This window comes from Heloderma suspectum, chromosome 2, assembly GCF_057233095.1.
Source record: "Heloderma suspectum isolate Gila_16-S chromosome 2, 16-S_ref, whole genome shotgun sequence".
Classification (NCBI taxonomy): domain Eukaryota; kingdom Metazoa; phylum Chordata; class Lepidosauria; order Squamata; family Helodermatidae; genus Heloderma; species Heloderma suspectum.
Genome location: NC_139459.1, coordinates 234,116,783 through 234,135,802, shown reverse-complemented (window position 1 = coordinate 234,135,802; position 19,020 = coordinate 234,116,783). Strand labels below are relative to the sequence as shown.

General features: G+C 44.2%; 1 protein-coding gene across 9 annotated transcripts in view; it reads right to left on the bottom strand.

Moving 5' to 3' along the window:
• The window catches only part of LOC146354266 (uncharacterized), a 78,453-nt gene that overhangs the window by 11,471 nt on the left and 47,962 nt on the right, over positions 1 to 19,020 (bottom strand). For all 9 annotated transcript variants that reach the window (XM_084838523.1, XM_084838529.1, XM_084838528.1 and 6 more), the window contains 4 exons: positions 14,742 to 14,867; positions 9,891 to 10,016; positions 839 to 990; positions 25 to 134 (listed from right to left, as the gene is read on the bottom strand). In XM_084838523.1, coding sequence (XP_084694649.1) covers positions 25 to 134; positions 839 to 990; positions 9,891 to 10,016; positions 14,742 to 14,867 — 514 coding nt within the window. The remainder of the gene's footprint in view (positions 1 to 24; positions 135 to 838; positions 991 to 9,890; positions 10,017 to 14,741; positions 14,868 to 19,020) is intronic.

Here is a 19,020-nt window from a genome sequence, read left to right as displayed (position 1 = left end):
TCAACTTAATATGGAATTACTTACGAGATAGATACGGGAGTGTCATCCACCCAGACCCACTTCTGTTCCTTGTCAATGTCACTCAGGCCAATCCAAAACACCTGTTCACCAGCCATTTGGTTTACCAAAAAATTCTACATGGGGAAAGAGAAAAGGTTGTGTACAACAGTGGCCTCATCCATATAAATGGGAAATGTATGTTGTTTCCCTTCTCTTCAGGGATTAGCTACTCTGATTTATGGTGGAGAATACGCAGTCAACCAACCTGCAAGGCTTACAGAGAACAAAGCTAAAATTACCATTTGACTTACGTAGCACAGTGACATAGACAGGGCCTTTTCTGTGTTAGCACCCAGGTTATGGAATTCCCTCCCAAAAGAGGTGAGACTAGCTCCATCCTTGATGCTGCTTAAGTGGGCAACAAAAACATGTTTATTCTGCGTAGCTTTTAGGTTTTTAATATATGACTGAAGGTTTTAACTCCGCTCCTTTTGATTTTAAGGGTTTAGTTTTAATTTTTCTTACTTTATGATGTTTTGTTTTGTTCTCGTCTGTAAGTCATTTGCTGGAGGGGGTGGGGGCTTGTTAGGGCCAAAAAGTGGTATAAAAATGCTTTTATAAAGAAATATTTTAGAAACCAACTGAATCTATGAGATGGAATATGCAGTTTGCAGTATTTAAAAAAGAACAGGGCACTTTTATTGAACTTTACAGTCCAAGTTCAGTACATATGGAATGAGTCTTCTCATATTCACAAGCTCAGTACAGAACCACTGTTCCCACTAGTCTCTACTGGTCCCAGTCATAGTTGCAAAAGCAAAGAAAAACAAATACTTACGTGTTCCGCCAAGGTATTAATAACAACCAGGTGAGCCCCTTCATTCTTACAAGACTCATTGGCAGTCATCCAGCTTTTGCTTAGCGTAGAAAATGAGTAGCAGTTTTTCTGAAATGGCAGCCAATTTTGTGGACACCTGGTACAGAAGATCTCTAGAAGTGTTCAAAGAAACAGTGATAAGAAACACCTCAGGATCCTTCACGCTATAGAGCAGTCTCTGCTAACCTAATGCCCTCCAGATGTGTTGAACTACAACTTCCATCACCCCCAGCCAGCATGGTTATTAGGAATGATGGCTGTGGTGATGGGAATTGTAGTCCAACACATCTGGAAGGCACCAGGTTGGTGGAAACTGTTGTAAAGATCCTTGGGAAAGAAGTTGTCTTACTTTTCTTCACTATGTCTGACATATGGGCCCTCTGGGCTGCTTCATACATGACATTTTGTCTTGGTGGACAGTCCTTATGTCGGGCATTTATACGCATAGCTCTTATTCAAACGAGGTTGAAAGTTAGCACATATCATCAGAGGGCTCAAATAACTCCTTGTATCCTTTATTGAAGTGGCAGGCACAAAACAAGACCAGGTTTTGTTAACTGTTACACAACTGGTGTCTGGAGTTAGTAAGACAATACAAACATTTGTAAGTGAACTCTGCATCTCTGTATATGTCCCATTTATTTATTTATTTATTTATTTATTTAAACACCTCAAATATTTTTTTCTAGGCATTGGACAAAACTTAATACTAAATACAAATAAAATCTCAATAAAAACAATTAGCAATATACAACTAATAAACATGCCAACACAACTAAAATAACCATCTGATATAAAAGTTAAAACCACTTCGCAGAGACTAGAATAATAAAAGACAAACATTTAAATTACCAAAATACTTTCACTTTAAAAGCTTGCGGAAATTAAAGAAAGTTTTGGCCTGGCACCGAAAAGATAGCATGTGGGTGCCAAGCAAGCTTCCCTTAGGAAAATATTCTGGAGCTGGGGGACCATCACCAAAAAAGCCCTCCCTCTTTTGCTGGCACTCTCAGCATCAGAATGAAGGGGAACTTGGAGAAAAGCTGCCTTGGATGACCCTAAGGTATGGGTTGGTATGTATGGGAGGAGCTGCTTGATAAGGTCCAAAGCCATGTAGAGCTTTGTAGGTCAAAACCAGCACTTTGAATCAGGCCTAGAAATGAACTGGAAGCCACTCAGTGCGGTGAGAGAGGACCAGCATAATAATGCCTCGTCCCAGTTAGAATTCTTGCAGCCATATTTTGCACTAGCTGAAGTTTCTGGATTGTCTTCAAAGCCAACCCCATGTACTGTTGGGAATATTGCAGCCTCATCTGCAAGTTACAGGAAGGGGGCACTGTTGCAGTTAGTTCATGGGAATTTAGGCCACAGCTAGCCTTAGGATCTCTATAGCCTACAATGTGGTTTCCTGTAATTTTGCTCCTCCCCTTCTTTCCTCCCCCCCCCCCGACTTCCATCGCTGCTGGGAGCATATGTGTTTGCTGTCTCCTTCCTGTCCGTGTAATGGAACACAAAATGGACTGAAGAAACTCCTTTTGAAACCCTACGCTGTACCTGCACTTATATGCAAGAGTATTGGGAGCACAACCATATGACTAAAGAAGGGTGTGTTCTCCTTTATTATCCTAAGATAGCCTTGTGTGCATGTGGGACTGGTAAATGCTTGTTCTGTTTTGCCTTTTTTGTTTTTCTCTAATTGCCTTTTTAACCGGAGGCATCATTGCTAAATAATCCCATCACATACAAAACGTTACAGCAGTAAAACTAAAATATCTGAACTTTATTGCCTAACAAATGAAATCATATACACCAGTCTTCCCAAACTTGGTGTCCTCCAGATGTCTAACTCCCATCATCCCTAGCCAATACAGCATTATTATACACATATCCTCTGCTAAGCTATATACACAGAGAAGCTTGATAGTTGTGACCAAAAGACAGTCTTTTGTAGCTAGTGCTACTTTTGTATTCCTACACTGTATTCCTTTTGGCTCCAGGTGAAGACCTTTTTATTTTCCCAGGCATTTAGGCATTTTAGCTCTCTAAACTTTTAGCTTTGCTGTTTTAAATCTGTATTTTAAACTCCTGCACTGCTGCTAGGTTTTATTGTGGTTGTATTGTTATATTGTGGTTTTAATGTTCTATATATTTTAAATTGTTTTATTGTGTGCTGTTTGGTTTTAATTTTTGTGAACCGCCCAGAGAGCTTCGGCTATTGGGCGGTGTAGAAATGAAATTAAATAAATAAATAATAAATACAATTTTCAGTTTTGGGGGGAAAAAATGCAAATTTACTTCCTAGCCCAGGAGCTAAATACATGCTGTTATTTCCTGTCCAATGAGATGCTGAATTAACTGTACCCTGGAGTTTCACCTGAAATGTGACTTCATTCTTCAACAATTCTGTTTAAAAAATTAATGCATAGGGGTTGGATCCAGATTTACACTGGATCATCTGCACTGCCAGGTGAACGTTCCTGCCCCCTCCTTCTCATGGCAGCCCCCTGAAAATGCTATGCAGAGCCAGGAGGCCCTGTTAAATGGGTGAGCTGTGGTGTGTGTGGGGGGGGATCCCCCAAAATTGGGCAGAATGACCTTCCACACGCAAAGCCCTTCCTCTGGCAGGAGGCAGATTCTGGATATTTTTATATAGATACAGATATACACACACACACACACACACACACACACTTTTTTTCATTTTGAAAAAAAATATTTGTCTTGTTACACGCACTTCCATACCAGTGGGACTCTGTTTTTAATCTGCAGTGAGTAGAGGGCCAGGCACAGGCTACTCTAGAACATCCAGAAAGCTAGACACAAAAAGGGAAAAGAGACTATGGAAGGACAAGACACTCCATTGGTGGTGACCTGCAAGGTGTGTGCCATGTTTGTTTTCTTGCCTGAGAACAACATGGCCTACATGTGCAACAAGCACAAGTTGATCACACTGCTGGAAGAAAAAGTAAGAGGACTGGAGCAGCGAGTGTCGACCCTCCAAGGAATAAGAGAATATAAAGAGTTCTTGGACAGAACGGTGGAACTACAGCAGCAAAGCGAAGTGCAGGAGTTAGAAGAGCAACAGCAAGTTGAGGCAGAAGAGGAAACTGCTGAGGTAAGGAAAAATGAAGTAGAGGATACTCCTTGGAAAAGGGTGACAGTTAGGAGCAGAAGAACTAGAAGACACTTGGCATCGGTGGAGGCAGTGGAACTAGGGAACCGTTTCCAGGTACTTGAGGATGAGACTGGAAGACAGCCTGCAGAGGAAGAATTACAGGGCCCCCCACATGAGAGCGAGCAAGAGGCTGAAGGTCAGTCAAGCAGAGGCAATGAAACCAAGGCCTACAACAACAAGAAGAGAAGAGTAGTAGTTGTGGGAGACTCCTTGCTGTGTGGGATCAAAGCCCAAGTATTTCGCAAAGACCCGTGGACTCACCAGGTATGCTGTCTCCTGGGAGGACGGATTAGAGATGTGACTGAAGGTTTGCCTGCACTCATAAAGCCCACCGACAGGCTTTAACTTCACTTTGTACACTTTGAACCAAAGTGAATTCAACTTCACTTTGTACACTTTGAACCAACCTTATGCAAATTGATTGCATCATATCTGTTCTGAAGCACGGTAGCTGCAGCCTTCTGTTTTAACCTCGCTTGAATTGCATCTATTCGTGCAGTTGCTGTTGCTGCACTGGGAGAATTGGTGTATTGTTTATGTGCACATATGTACCTACCTACATGCCTCTTTGGGTGCATGTGCTACTGAGTATGAATGTTCCAGAGTATATAGTAAAATGCATTTGAATGGATCTGTGTTTTTGTGTGAACATGAGCATATATCCTCTGAGTACATGTGACTGTGAGGAGGATTCCTACCCTGCATGTATAGGTGATACATGAAGTTAGTTCATGTTTTGACCCAAGAATGTCGCAAAGACCCGTGGACTCGCCAGGTATGTTGTCTCCCGGGAGGACGGATTAGAGACGTGACTGAAGGGTTGCCTGCACTCATAAAGCCCACCGACAGGTATCCCTTTCTTCTCATCCATGTCGGAACAAATGATACCGCCAAGCGGAGCTACAAAGAAATCACATCAGACTTTGAAGCTTTGGGAAGGAAACTCAACTTTGGGGCCAGATAGTTTTCTCATCCATCTTTCCAGTAGTTAGAAGAGGGATAGTAAGGGAAATAAAAATACTCTGAGTGAATGAAGGTGGCTATGAAGGTGATGCTGATGACAGAGATTTAGATTCTGGGACCATGGGCTATTTTTCCTGGAAGATGGACTGTTGGCAAGGGACGGGTTGCACGTCACAAAGGCTGGGAAGAATGTGTTTGGCCACAGCATAAAGAACTTTATCAGGAGGGGTTTAAACTGAATCCTACGGGGGAGGGAGGTGTAAAGTTGGGGGTAACAGTGGACGGAGGCTCATGCACTGCAACGGAGAGAACAGCTCTAATAGTGCCCAATAATAGTCTTCAGACACATGTAGGAAGAAAGCCAGACTATGAAGCACATGGCCTTCGATGTCTATATACTAATGCCCAGAGTATGGGAAACAAACAGAACGAACTTGAACTCTTAATACAGGAGGGAAATTATGACTTGATAGGTATAATTGAGACTTGGTGGGATGACTCTCATGACTGGAATACAGTACTTGAAGGATATAACTTGTTCAAAAAGAACAGGAGGAACAGAAAGGGAGGTGGGGTTGCACTATATGTTAACAATACATATCTCTGCACAGAAATACAGGAGGATGAGCTTGGTAGCCCCATCGAGAGCATCTGGGTTAAAATAAATGGAGCAAAGAATAAAAGGAACATGGTGGTCAGAGTCTACTACTTGCCACCCAATCAAGGAGAAGACGAGGATGAAACTTTTGAAAAGCAAGTAGCCAATGTTTCAAGGAAGCATGATGTAGTAGTAATGGGGGACTTCAGTTACCCCGATATTTGTTGGGAGACAAATTCTGCAAAACATGGCCCCTCCAGGAAATTCCTGACTTGTGTGGCGGACAACTTCCTCCTACAGAAAGTAGAGGAAGGAACTAGAGGATTGACTATCCTTGACTTGATCCTAACCAACAGAGATGACTTAGTGGGTAAAGTAACAGTTACAGGAACTCAGGGGAAAGCGACCATGTTATACTTGAGTTCATGGTTCTAAAGGAAGCAAAAGCCAAGTGTAGCCAAACACGTACCCTGGATTTTAGGAAAGCTGGTTTTAATAAACTCAGAACAATGATCAGTAAGGTCCCATGGCAAGCGACTCTAACGAGAAAAGGAGTCCAAGATGGGTGGAAGTTTTTAAAAAAGGAAATTCTCAAGGCACAATTACAAACAATTCCAACAAGACAAAAAGGTGGAAGACAACAGAAGATGCCAATTTGGCTCCATAAAAAGCTTAGAGATTACCTGAAAACAAAAAAGGACACATATAGGAAGTGGAAAGTAGGCCAAGCAACAAAGGAAGAGTACAGGCAGGTAGCACAGAATTGCAGGGATGGCGTTGGGAAGGCTAAAGCTGAGAATGAGCTGAGGTTAGCCAGGGATGCTAAAAGCAACAAAAAAGCTTTCTTCAGCTACATGCATAGTAAAAGACAGAGGAAAGAAATGGTGGTTCAGCTATTAAATAAGGATGGCAAAATGATAACAGATGCCAAAGAAAAGGCAGAAGTGCTCAATTCCTACTTTGGCTCAGTCTTCTCCCAAAAGAGGGTCTATGACTCTTGCGCCCCTGGCAAAGGCGAAGTACAGGCTGAAGGAGCAGGATTGCAGCTTGAGATCAATAGGCATATGGTCAAGGAACACCTAATTACTTTGAATGAGTTCAAATCTCCAGGGCCAGATGAACTGCATCCTAGAGTAATAAAGGAACTGGCAGAAGAACTCTCAGAACCACTATCTATTACCTTTGAGCAATGATGGAGGACGGGGGAAGTGCCAGATGACTGGAGGACAGCTAATGTTTTCCCTATCTTCAAAAAGAGTAAAAAGGGGGAACCTGGGAACTACAGACCAGTCAGTCTGACATCAATCCCTGGGAAAATTCTGGAGCAGGTGATAAAGCAATCCATCTGTACGCACCTTGAAAACAATGCAGTGATTACTCAAAGCCAACATGGATTTGTCAAGAACAAATCCTGCCAGATGAATTTGATCTAATTTTTTGATCAAGTAACCTCCCCTGTGGACTGTGGGAATGCTGTGGATATAATATACCTCGACTTCAGCAAAGCTTTCGACAAAGTGCCCCATGATATCCTGATGAGCAGACTAGCTCAAAGTGGGCTAGATGAAACAACGATCAGGTGGATCCACAGTTGGCTACAGAATCGGACTCACAGAGTGCTTATCAGTGGGATCTTCTCAAACTGGGAGAGGTAATGAGCAGGGTACCACAGGGCTCAGTCCTGGGCCCAATGCTCTTCAACATTTTTATGAATGACTTGGAGGAGGAGGTGCAGGGAATGCTGATCAAATTTGCAGATGACACAAAATTGGGCGGGATAGCTAATACCCTGGAAGAGAGAAACAAAATTCAAAGTGATCTTGATAGACTGGAGCACTGGGCAGAAAACAACAGAATGAAACTGAATAGGGATAAATGCCAAGTTCTGCACCTAGGAAAAAGAAACCAAATGCACAGTTACAAGATGGGGGTTACGTGGCTCAACAATACTACAAGCGAGAAGGATCTTGGAATTGTTGTAGATCACAAGCTGAATATGAGCCCACAATGTGATGTGGCTGCAAAAAAGGCAAATGCTATTTTGGGCTGCATTAATAGAAGCATAGCTTCCAAATCCCAGGAAGTACTAGTTCCCCTCTGCTCAGCACTGGTTAGGCCTCATCTGGAGTACTGTGTCCAGTTCTGGGCACCGCACTTTAAGAAGGAGGCAGACAAGCTGGAGAGGGTTCAGAGGAGGGCAACAAAGATGATCAGGGGACTGGAAACAAAGCCCTATGAAGACAGACTGGAAGAACTGGGCATGTTTAGCCTTGAGAAGAGAAGCCTGAGGGGAGATATGATAGCGCTCTTCAAGTACTTGAAAGGTGGTCACAGAGAGGAAGGCCAGCATCTCTTCTCGATCATCCCAGAGTGCAGGACACGGAATAACTGGGCTCAAGTTACAGAAGCCAGATTCCACTGAACATCAGGAAAAACTTCCTGACTGTTAGAGCAATACGACAATGGAATCAATTCCCTAGGGAGGTGGTGGGCTCTCCCACACTGGAGGCATTCAAGACGAGGCTGGACAGCCATCTGTTGTGGATGCTCTGACTTGAATTCCTGCATTGAGCAGGGGGTTGGACTCGATGGTCTTATAGGCCCCTTCCAACCCTACTATTCTATGATCCTATGATTCCAGTATCCAAATCATTAATTCTGCCTGCTCTGACTCACATGGTTATATGACATTTCTTATGGATCTGGGTTGTGATTATGCCATGCTTCATGGAGGATATAATAAAGATGTGACCTGCTTCTCTGAGTATAGTAAAACTACTGTTCTTGATTCATGATGATGCCAGATATAATATTGCTGTATCCTTAGCTTTCTGTAGTTGTATGTCCCTGTCATATTCTGCTGCTTTTTCTTTTATTTTTCTTATTAACTTGTTTTGTTGAAAGCTGGAAGGATTTTCATTGTTGTGAACACTGGATTTAAAAAAATGCATTGATAATTCCTTTCTTGAGCTGATATGTTGATCTCTTATCCTTGGAAGCTATGACTCCTTGATCCAAGGGTCTGGCTGCTATTGTAAATAAGAGCTGAATCACACTGAGTGGCCAGGTGTCCTGCCCAAAGGGCTGTCAAAGGACATCCCTCTATTTGAAGGTCTATCCAGTCCAAGGCTCTTTTAAATATAAATAACCATCGGAAGAGAGTACCTGGCAGCAGACTGACAGGTCATCTGATCACAGTCTTCCCCACTATGGTGAGAAGTATTTCTATTGTTTCTAAATTTTTATGTATACATATATGAATTACCATATGCAATTTTAATGCAGATGTGTGCCCTCATTGGCCTTTTTTACTATTGATGCATTTCTTCTTTTTGGATGATGCATAAGTGACCACCCTATCATCTAGACTAGCATCCTGTCTCCAACAGAGGCAAGCAAGCAAGATTCTTCCTAGAAGTACACAAGATAGGCATGAAGGCAGCACGCCTCCTGCATTGCATGTGCTCCAGCAATGGATATTCAGACCCAGGCATACCACCTCTGAACACAGGGGCAGGTTTTACTTAGCTATCATGGTCAACAGCTATCAGTAGACCTACGTTCCGTGAATTTGTCTAATCCCCCTTTAAAGCAGCGTAAGCCACTGGCCATTGCTATATCTTGTGGTAGCAAGTTCTATGTTAACGACAAGTTGTATGAAGTAGGACTGTCTTCGTTTGTTGAACTGAACAGTTGGTAAAGATCAACACTAAGCCTCATTGATTCACACCAGTTCTGCTGGACTACAGAATAAAATGATAAAAGGGTTTTCATGCAGGGCTGTGGAACCTCAGGCCCAGGCAGCACATTTGGCCCACCTGGGGTCCCAGTACGGCCCCCAGGGTTCCCCAGAAGGCCATGTGCCTTTTCTCCAACCACCATTGTTTGGCAGTTTCCTAGGTTTTGTGCAGTTTTTTCCCCTCATTCTACAAGATTGAAATGCCTCTCCTAAGGCTTAGTTACTGGCCACTAGAGCTTTAAGCAAAAATAGGGTGGCATTTTTGTTTTTTTGGCACTACCCCTTCTGCCTTCAGCCCCTCTTGCCACTGGAATGCAGCCCCCGACATGAAATTAAGCCCTCAGGCTGAAAGAGGTTCACAACCCTTGCTTTAATGCTAGGCTTTACATTCCATTCCTTTTTCCTCCTTGGCAGCAAACAGAGATGTGCGCAAGATGCAATACAATCACACCTTCAGCCTTCAAGTTCATTGGCTGATATTAAATCTTCTTATTGTATCATAAGTACTTGAACAGTATCTGTGCATGACATCCCTCACCTGTGAAGTTATGCAGCCCTTCCAGTATCTGTAGCACATCTTTGGCAATTCTCCCATTTTCCCTTCTCAGTTCAGCCAGTTCCTCTAGCACAGAGGGAGACCAAGTCCTGTTTGTCATCAGAGAAACTAAAAAAAAACAGATTAATTTAACAGTGGTACCTTAGGACATTCTTCCAAACAGCTGACTAACATATTCCTCCCTTCCTTCTTGCCAACCCACACCTTTGCTATTTATGTCTTGTTTTGTTAAGAACATAGGAAGAGCCCTGTAGATCAGGCCAAGGGTCCATCTACTCCAACATTCTGTTCCCACAGTGGCCAATCAGATGCCCCAGTGGGAAGCTCAGAAGCAGGACATGAGTGCAATAGCACCTTTTATGGCATGGATGGGCAAGCTGCAGCCACATGTGGCCCTCAGTCCAATTTTATGTGGCCCTCAGCCACATTTCAAAAGCCCTTGGTATACAGTTAGTTCAGAGTTCTGGAAAAAGCAATTTGCCTCTTCCCTGGCAGTCCAAATGACTCTGTGTCAGTACTTGCACTTTATGGCACAATCCTTCACATTCCTACTCAGAAGCAAGTCCCATTGAGTTCAGTTAGACTTACTCCCAGGTAAGTATGTATAGGATTGCAATCTTAGTGTAGCAGTCATACATTAACTATGCAATCCTATGCATGTTGTCATGGATCACTGCCTTGTTGTGGGGAAGGGGCTTGCGTAACTCAGTGAAGCCATAAGCTATGCCATGCAGGGCCACCCAAGACGGACAGGTCATGGTGGAGAGTTCTGACAAAATGTGGTCCACTGGAGAAGGAAATGGCAACCCACTCCAGTATTCCTGCCAAGAAAACCCCATGGAACATATCACAAGGCTAAAAGATATGACACCGGAAGATGAGCCCCTCAGGTTGGAAGGTGTCCAATACACTACTGGGGAAGAGCAGAGGGAATTTCCAAGTAGCGCCATAAAGAGTGAAGCGGCTGGGCCAAAGCCGAAAGGACACTCAGCTGTGGATGTGTCTGGTGGTGAAAAGAAAATCTGATGCTGTAAAGAACAATATTGTTTAGGAACCTGGAATGTAAGATCAATGAATCAAGGTAAGCTGATTGTCAAACATGAGATGGCAAGATTGAACATCGACATCTTGGGAATCAGCGAACTCAAATGGACAGGCATGGGCGAATTTAATTCAGGTGACCAGCATATCTACTACTGTGGGCAAGAATCCCTGAGAAGAAATGGAGTAGCACTCATAGTCAATAAAAGGGCGGGAAAAACAGTTGTTGTTGTTGTTCAGTCGTTAAGTCATATCCAACTCTTTGTGACCCCATGGACCATAGCACGCCAGGCCTTCCTGTCCTCCACTCTCTCCCGGAATGTGTTCAAGTTCATATTCATTGCATCGGTGATGCTATCTAGCCATCTCATCCTCTGCCGTCCCCTGCTCCTTTTGCCTTCAGTCTTTCCCAGCATCAGGGTCTTTTCCAGGGAGTTTTCTCTTCGCATTAGGTGGCCAAAATATTTGAGCTTCAGCTTCAGTATCTGTCCTTCCAATGAGCAGTCAGAGTTGATTTCCTTTAGGATTGACTGATTTGACCTCCTTGCAGTCCAGGGGACTCGTAAGAGTCTTCTCCAGCACCACAGTTCAAATGCATCAATTCTTCAGCGCTCAGGCTTCCTTATAGTCCAGCTCTCACAGCCATACATTACTACTGGGAAAACCATAGCTTTGATTATATGAACCTTTGTCGGCAAGGTGATGTCTCTGCTTCTTACTATGCTGTCTAGGTGTGCCATAGCTTTCCTCCCAAGGAGCAAGCGTCTTTTAATTTCATGGCTACAGTCACCGTCTGCGGTGATCTTGGAGCCCAAGAAAGTAAAATCTGTCACTGCTTCCATTTCTTCCCCCTCTATATGCCAGGAAGTGATGGGGCCAGATGCCATGATCTTCGTTTTTTTAATGTTGAGTTTCAAACTGGCTTTTGCACTCTCCACTTTCACCCTCAACAAGAGGCTCTTTAGATCCTCTTCGCTTTCTGCCATTAGGGTGTTATCGGCTGCGTATCTGAGGTTGTTGATAATTCTCCCGGCAATCTTAATTCCGACCTCTAATTCATCCAACCCAGTGTTTCTCATGATGTACTCGGCATATAAGTTAAAAAGCAGGGCGACAATATACATCCTTGTCGTACTCCTTTCCCAATTTTGAACCAATCGGTTGTTCCATGTCCGGTTCTTACTGTTGCTTCTTGACCCTCATACAGGTTTCTCAGGAGACAGGTGAAGTGGTCTGGTACTCACATCTCTTTAAGAATTTGCCACAGTTTGTTGTGATCTGCACAATCAAAGGCTTTAGCGTAGTCAATGAAGCAGAAATAGACATTTTTCTGGAATTCTCTTGCTTTCTCCATGATCCAGCGAATGTTGGCGATTTGATCTCTAGTTCCTCTGCCTCTTCGAAACCCCGCTTATACTTTGAGTAGTTCTCGGTTCACATACCGCTGAAGCCTAGCTTGTAGGATTTTGTGCATAACCTTGCTGGCATGTGAAATGAGCGCAATTGTGCGGTAGTTTGAACACTCTTTGGCATTGCCCTTCTTTGGAATTGGAATGTAAACTGACCTTTTCCAGTCTTGTGGCCACTGTTGAGTGTTCCCAATGTGTTGGCATATTGAGTGCAGCACTTTAACAGCATCATCTTTTAGGATTTTAAATAGCTCAGCTAGAATACTGTCATCACCGCTAGCTTTGTTGTTAGTAATGCTTCCTAAGGCCCACTTGACTTCACTCTCGAGGATGTCCGGCTCAAGTTCAGTGACCGCACTATCATGGCTATCAGGGACATGAAGATCTTTCCTGTATAGTTCTTCTGTGTATTCTTTCCACCTCTTCTTAATCTCATCTGCTTCTGTGAGGTCCCTGCCTTCTTTGTCCTTTATCATGCTCATCTATGAAGGTTCTATGAAGACCTACAACACCTTCTAGAACTAACACCAAAAAAAGATGTCCTTTTCATCATAGGCGATTGGAATGCTAAAGTAGCAAGTCAAGAAATAACTGGGATAACAGGCAAGCATGGCCTTGGTGTACAAAATGAAGCAGGACAAAGGCTAATAGAATTTTGCCAAGGGAACACACTGATCATAGCAAACACTCTTTTCCAACAGCACAAGAGGCGACTCTACACATGGACATCACCAGATGGTCAATATTGAAATCAGATTGATTATGTACTTTGCAGCCAAAGATGGAGACGCTCTATACAGTCAGTAAAAACAAGACCTGGAGCTGACTGTGGCTCAGATCATGAGCTTTTTATTGCAAAATGTTGGCTTAAATTGAAGAACGTAGGGAAAACCACTAAACCATTCAGGTATGACCTAAATCATATCCCTTATGAATATACAGTGGAAGTGACAAATAGATTTAAGGGATTAGACCTGATAGACAGAGTGCCTGAGGAACTATGGACAGAGGTCCGTAACATTGTTCAGGAGACAGCAACTAAATCCATCCCAAAGAAAAAGAAATGCAAGAAAGCAAAGTGGCTGTCTGATGAGGATTTACAAGGAGCTGAGGAAAGAAGGGAAGCAAAAAGCAAGGGAGAAAAAAATCTAAAGAGCCTCTTGTCGAGGGTGAAAGTGGAGAGTGCAAAAGCCGGTTTGAAACTCAACATTAAAAAAAAATAAGATCATGGCATCTGGCCCCATCGCTTCCTGGCATATAGAAAGGAAGAAATGGAAGGAGTGACAGATTTTATTTTCTTGGGTTCCAAGATCACCGCAGACGGTGACTGTAGCCATGAAATTAAAAGACGCTTGCTCCTTGGGAGGAAAGCTATGGCAAACCTAGACAGCATAGTAAGAAGCAGAGACATCACCTTGCCGACAAAGGTTCGTATAATCAAAGCTATGGTTTTCCCAGTAGCAACGTATGGCTGTGAGAGCTGGACTATAAGGAAGGCTGAGCGCCGAAGAATTGATGCTTTCGAACTGTGGTGCTGGAGAAGACTCTTACAAGTCCCTTGGACTGCAAGGAGGTCAAATCAGTCACTCCTAAAGGAAATCAACCCTGACTGCTCATTGGAAGGACAGATACTGAAGCTGAAGCTCAAATATTTTGGCCACCTAATGCGAAGAGAAAACTCCCTGGAAAAGACCCTGATGCTGGGAAAGATTGAAGGCAAAAGGAGAGGGGGACGGCAGAGGATGAGATGGCTAGATAGCATCACCGATGCAATGAATATGAACTTGAGCACACCCCGGCAGAGAGCGGAGGACAGGAAGGCCTGGCGTGCTATGGTCCATGGGGTCATGAAGAGTCAGACACGACTGAACGACTGAACAACAACAACAACCTATGCATATTGATTTGGGTGTAGATCCCATGTCCCATGTTGGGTGTAGATCCCATGTAGGGCTTACTTCTAGATAAGTATGCATAGGAATGCAGCCTAAAGCTATTTGGTGGTCATGTACTCTGTGGTTAACCATGTGTTCTATAAGGTAGAACTTCCTTTTGTTTTACCAAAGAGTTGGCAAGACTGATGAGTCAACAGTTCTGCTGAGCTATAAAAGGTGCTGATGCCAGGATCCTTTAATGCTAGCTTGCTTTTTATTTTAGGCATTTATACCCCACGTTTCCATCATTCAGTGCTCAAGGCAGATTATGTAAAACTATAAATTCTAATACCAGGCCTTCCATTACACTCCTTCCTCCTCTTCGGGAAATGCAGAGCAAATAGAGAGGTGTGTACACGATGTAATTCAGTCACCTATTATCTCCTCCATTTGCTGGCTACTGGAACTTCATAGGTACTCAAACAGTATCAGTGCATGACATCCCTCACCTGTGAAGCTTTGCAGCTCTTCCCTCAGTTGTGATACATCTTTGGCAATTCTACCATTCTCCTTCTTCATTGCAGCCAGTTCTTTTAGCACCAAGGCTGTTGAATTCCCTTTTGCCATCAGAGCAACTAAGGAACAGAAAAGGCCCACAGAATAAGCAGATGATTTTGACAGTGATACCTCGGGATAACCTTCTGTGAAGAATCTGCTCGGACCAGCTCCAACCTTCCTGCAAGGTAAGACTGCTCTAGAACTGATTCCACCTCTCCTGCAAAATAAGACTGGCCAAACCCGGCCTTCCAGTCCCCTAAAATACCCAGTAACCACCTTCCTAAACCAAGAGACACTGAAATTAGCACTGAGGTTATGCCAAGAAGTCACACCAACTAAAGGTTAGATAAAGGTTTATTAAGATAAAAATAAAGAGGTAGAGGGAAAGGGAAGAATGGAAGTAGCAAATTGGACAAAAGGGTACAAAGCCAAATTACTTAAACATGCACAGAAAGCTTTATGAATGCACACCCAAGCAAAAATAATAAAGCTACCGGGCCTATCCTTAACATACCTAAGCAGGGGCATCATTAGATAGAGGCCCACCTGGGCAAGGGGCCCAGATCTTTTTTGAGCTGTGCCCCAGATCTTTTGAGCTGTCCTAATTGCCATTTTTTTACATTTTCCCACTGACTTGCACTGGAAAACAGAAACAGTCATAACTTTTTTAGTTTGTATGATAAATATATGAAATTTGGTAGTCCCCATGAATCTGATTGAACCTGCCCAATTTCAGGCAGTTAGGTCCAGTGGCTTTTGTGCTAGTCACAGGTAAAATTTGCTATTTCCAAGAAAATCTGTCAAAGCAAAGACCTATAATTTTTTTGTGCTTCCACATAAGTGCATAAAGTTTGGGGACCTGGCATCCCCCATGGAGATGACTGAGCCTGCCAAATTTCAGACAGGTTCAGTGGCTTTTGTGCTAGCCGCAGGTAAAATTGGCTTTTCTCTAGGGATGTCAGAGAATTCTGCCACGGACTCCAGTGAGGCCGGATTCTACCCCCGGAATCCATGGTAGAATGGCCTCCCCCTCCGCCACCCCATGGAATCCCCCCAGGATGGAGCTTACCTGGCGGCGGATGTGGCGGTGGCTCCAGCGGCAGATGCGGTGGCTCCGTTGGTGGATGCGGTGGCGGCGGCTCCGGCTGGTCTCCGTCATAGCAGCCGCCATTTGCATCCTTGCAGTCAGCTGTGATAGGCTACGTAAGTATTTACATAGCCTATCACAGTAAAGGCAGCCACACAAATGGCGTAGCAGCCGCCATTTGCGTGGCTGCCTTTACTGTGATAGGCTACATAAATACTTACGTAGCCTATCACAGCAAAGAGCAGGGGTGCAAATGGCAGCTGCTATGACATTTGCGTTCCTGCTCTTTGCTGTGATAGGCTACATAAATACTTACGTAGCCTATCACGGCTGACTGCAAGGACACAAATGGCGGCCGCTACAACAGCCACCATTTGCGGCCGCAGCAGCCCGTTCACGGCCGGAACTCCGGCTGCAGCCGGCCCTGGCTGGAAGTTCTGTGAAGCCACTGCAGAGCGGAGCTGGCTGAGGAGGATTCCGGGGGGGAGGGACAGAGCGCCTCTCCCCACCACAGATTGCCCAGCGTGGGGCCAGGTAAGACTTTGGTACATCCCTACTTTTCTCAAGAAAATCTGTCAAAGTAAAGAACTATAATTTTTTTGTGCTTCCACATAAATTCATGAAATTTGGGGACCTGGCAGCCTCTATGGAACTGACTGAACCTGCCAAGTTTCAGACAGTTAGGTTCAGTGGCTTTTGTGCTATCCATGGGTAAATTGTCCTTTTCTCAAAGACTAAAAGAAAAAGTAAAAACTGTCAAGCCACACAGGGGATTAGAGATTCTAATCAGAAGGTTTTTAAGGTGACCATTAGGAGGTCACTATCCCTAATCTCTGGTGTAGGTTTTTTTTGAGGTGCAAAAAAACCCTCTGTCCCCATACTTTTCTGCTCTTACATGCCCACTGTTGGGAGCTTGCTTGCAATGAAATTTTGAAGATGGAGAAGGAAGGGAAGAAAGTGCTCCATGTGAAATACTGGTATTTCACACAACATCTGACTTTACTGGCCCAAACTGGAAACTTTGGCTTCTGCAGAAGTTTAGTAGCTTCAGTACAGAAAAGGACTAGCCTTCACAAACTTCTTCCCCCCACCCTTTAATTTCTCCTAAATAGCTGTAGGACTCAAATTATTCCAAAGGGAGGGTTAGGACTATGTGGCATCATGATCGGGAAACTGCTGGGGCTTTTAAAAAGGTTCTACAGTTTAAAAAAAAAAAACTAGAAAAAGCCCTCAGCCACCTCACCTCATAAAGTTAATTTAAATACATGCAATCCTTACAAACCCTCCATGGGCTCCTAAATTCCTCTGAAGTACTACCTCTCTGAAAAGAGCCACTTGGCTTAGGGACTTCTCTCTTACCTCCCCCCCCCCCGCAATTCCAATCACAGTTCCTCTTTTCTTATTCCCTCCCCTAACCTTTCTTTCTCTTCGTTATTCCATCCAGAACATATCTTGCAGAATTCTTAAAGAGAATTCTCTACGGTGGGCAAAAGAAGTTCTGAACTGTATCTGAGGGTTGGTTTTTCTCCTTCTCACTCAATCCTTTGAGAAAAGTGGGTTCTCATGGTTGCAGAGAAACAAATCTGGGGCTGTTTTGTTTGTCATTTGCCATCATCCAGCAAGAGAAAGGGCTGTAGCTCAGTGGTAGAGCACATGCTTGGCATGCAGACGGTCCCAGGTTCAATCCCCAGCATCTCCAGGTAGGGCCAGGAAAGAATCCTGCCTGAAACCCTGGATTGCCGCTGCTGCCAGTCAGTGTCAACAATACTGGGCTAGATGGACCCGGGGTCTGACTCGGTATAAGGCAGTTGCCTGTGTTCCTCTGAACAGAAAGCTTTAATAAAAATAGTTTGGGGTTTGTTTTTTAAGTGGAGGGGAGATAAATATTGCTAATTTATGCAATCCTATGTATGCTTACTGAGAAGTCCCACTATGTTTAATGAGGCTTACCCTCAGGAAAGTGTGCATAGGATTCCAGCACAAGTTACTTTTGCAGGGAGGTTTGCACCTTGATGTTCTGCAAGTTTACTCAGAAATAAGTAGGGATGTATGAAAGTCATTTACCTTTCCGCAGATTATGTTTATGGGGGGGAGGGGAGGCGATCCGTTCCTCCCCCCCGGAATCCTCCAACGGCTGGCTGTGCTCCGCGGCAGCCCCGCGGAGCAGCTGGCCAGGCCCAGGCCAGAGCCGTCCGCAACTGGATTTCCGGCCGCGGAGGGCTCTGGGTAAAAACAAAAAAACCCACGTACGCAAATGATGGCGGCTACAGCCGCCGCCATTTGCGTTCCTTATTTTTGGCCGTCTTAGTCTACGTAAATATTTACGTAGACTATTACGGCTAAAATAAAGGGGAACGCAAATAGTGCCTGCTACGCTATTTGTGTTCCCCTTTATTTTCGCCGTAATAATCTACATAAATATTTATGTAGACTAAGGCGGCCAAAAATAAGGAACACAAATGGCGGCGGCCATAGCCGCCGACATTTGCGTACGCGTTGTTTTTTTTTAACCCAGCCGTGATAGGCTATGTACATCTTTACATAGCCTATCACATCTCTGTAAAAAAAAAACAAAAAAACACCTCCAGACTGCAAATGGCAGCAGCGGCAGCCGGTCGGAAGACCAGCCGCCGCCGCTGCTGCCGCCCAGAACATCTGCCCCAGGTAAGTCTCGTCCCGGGGGGGATCTGCAGGGGGGGGGCAGGCCATTCCGCCACAGATTTCGGGGGGGCTGAATGCACTGGCATTCGGCCTCACCGAGATCCATGGCAGAATTCTCTGACATCCCTAGAAAATAGAAATAAGTCCTGAGTTTTGAGCATGGTACTGCAAGCTTAAGACAGTGCCTACGCAATTCTGTCTAATGAATTGGCTACCCTTTCAGCTCAGTCCTATGCATGTTTTGTCATTTGTGGGTTTGTTTGTTGTTTGCATGAACTCTACCTTCAGTGGTGAGGGAAAGGCACTTAGTACATGCCCAGAGTTTCTCCATAACTTAGCTCTAGTTTTGAAAACAGACTCATTGGCTGAATCCTGGTGAAGTCTTGGCACAAATGAAGTTATGGGGAGGAAGGTACAATGACAACTTGTGCATAACAAGGAGGAGGTAGAGGAGAGTTGCACAAAACAAGACATCTGTTTTT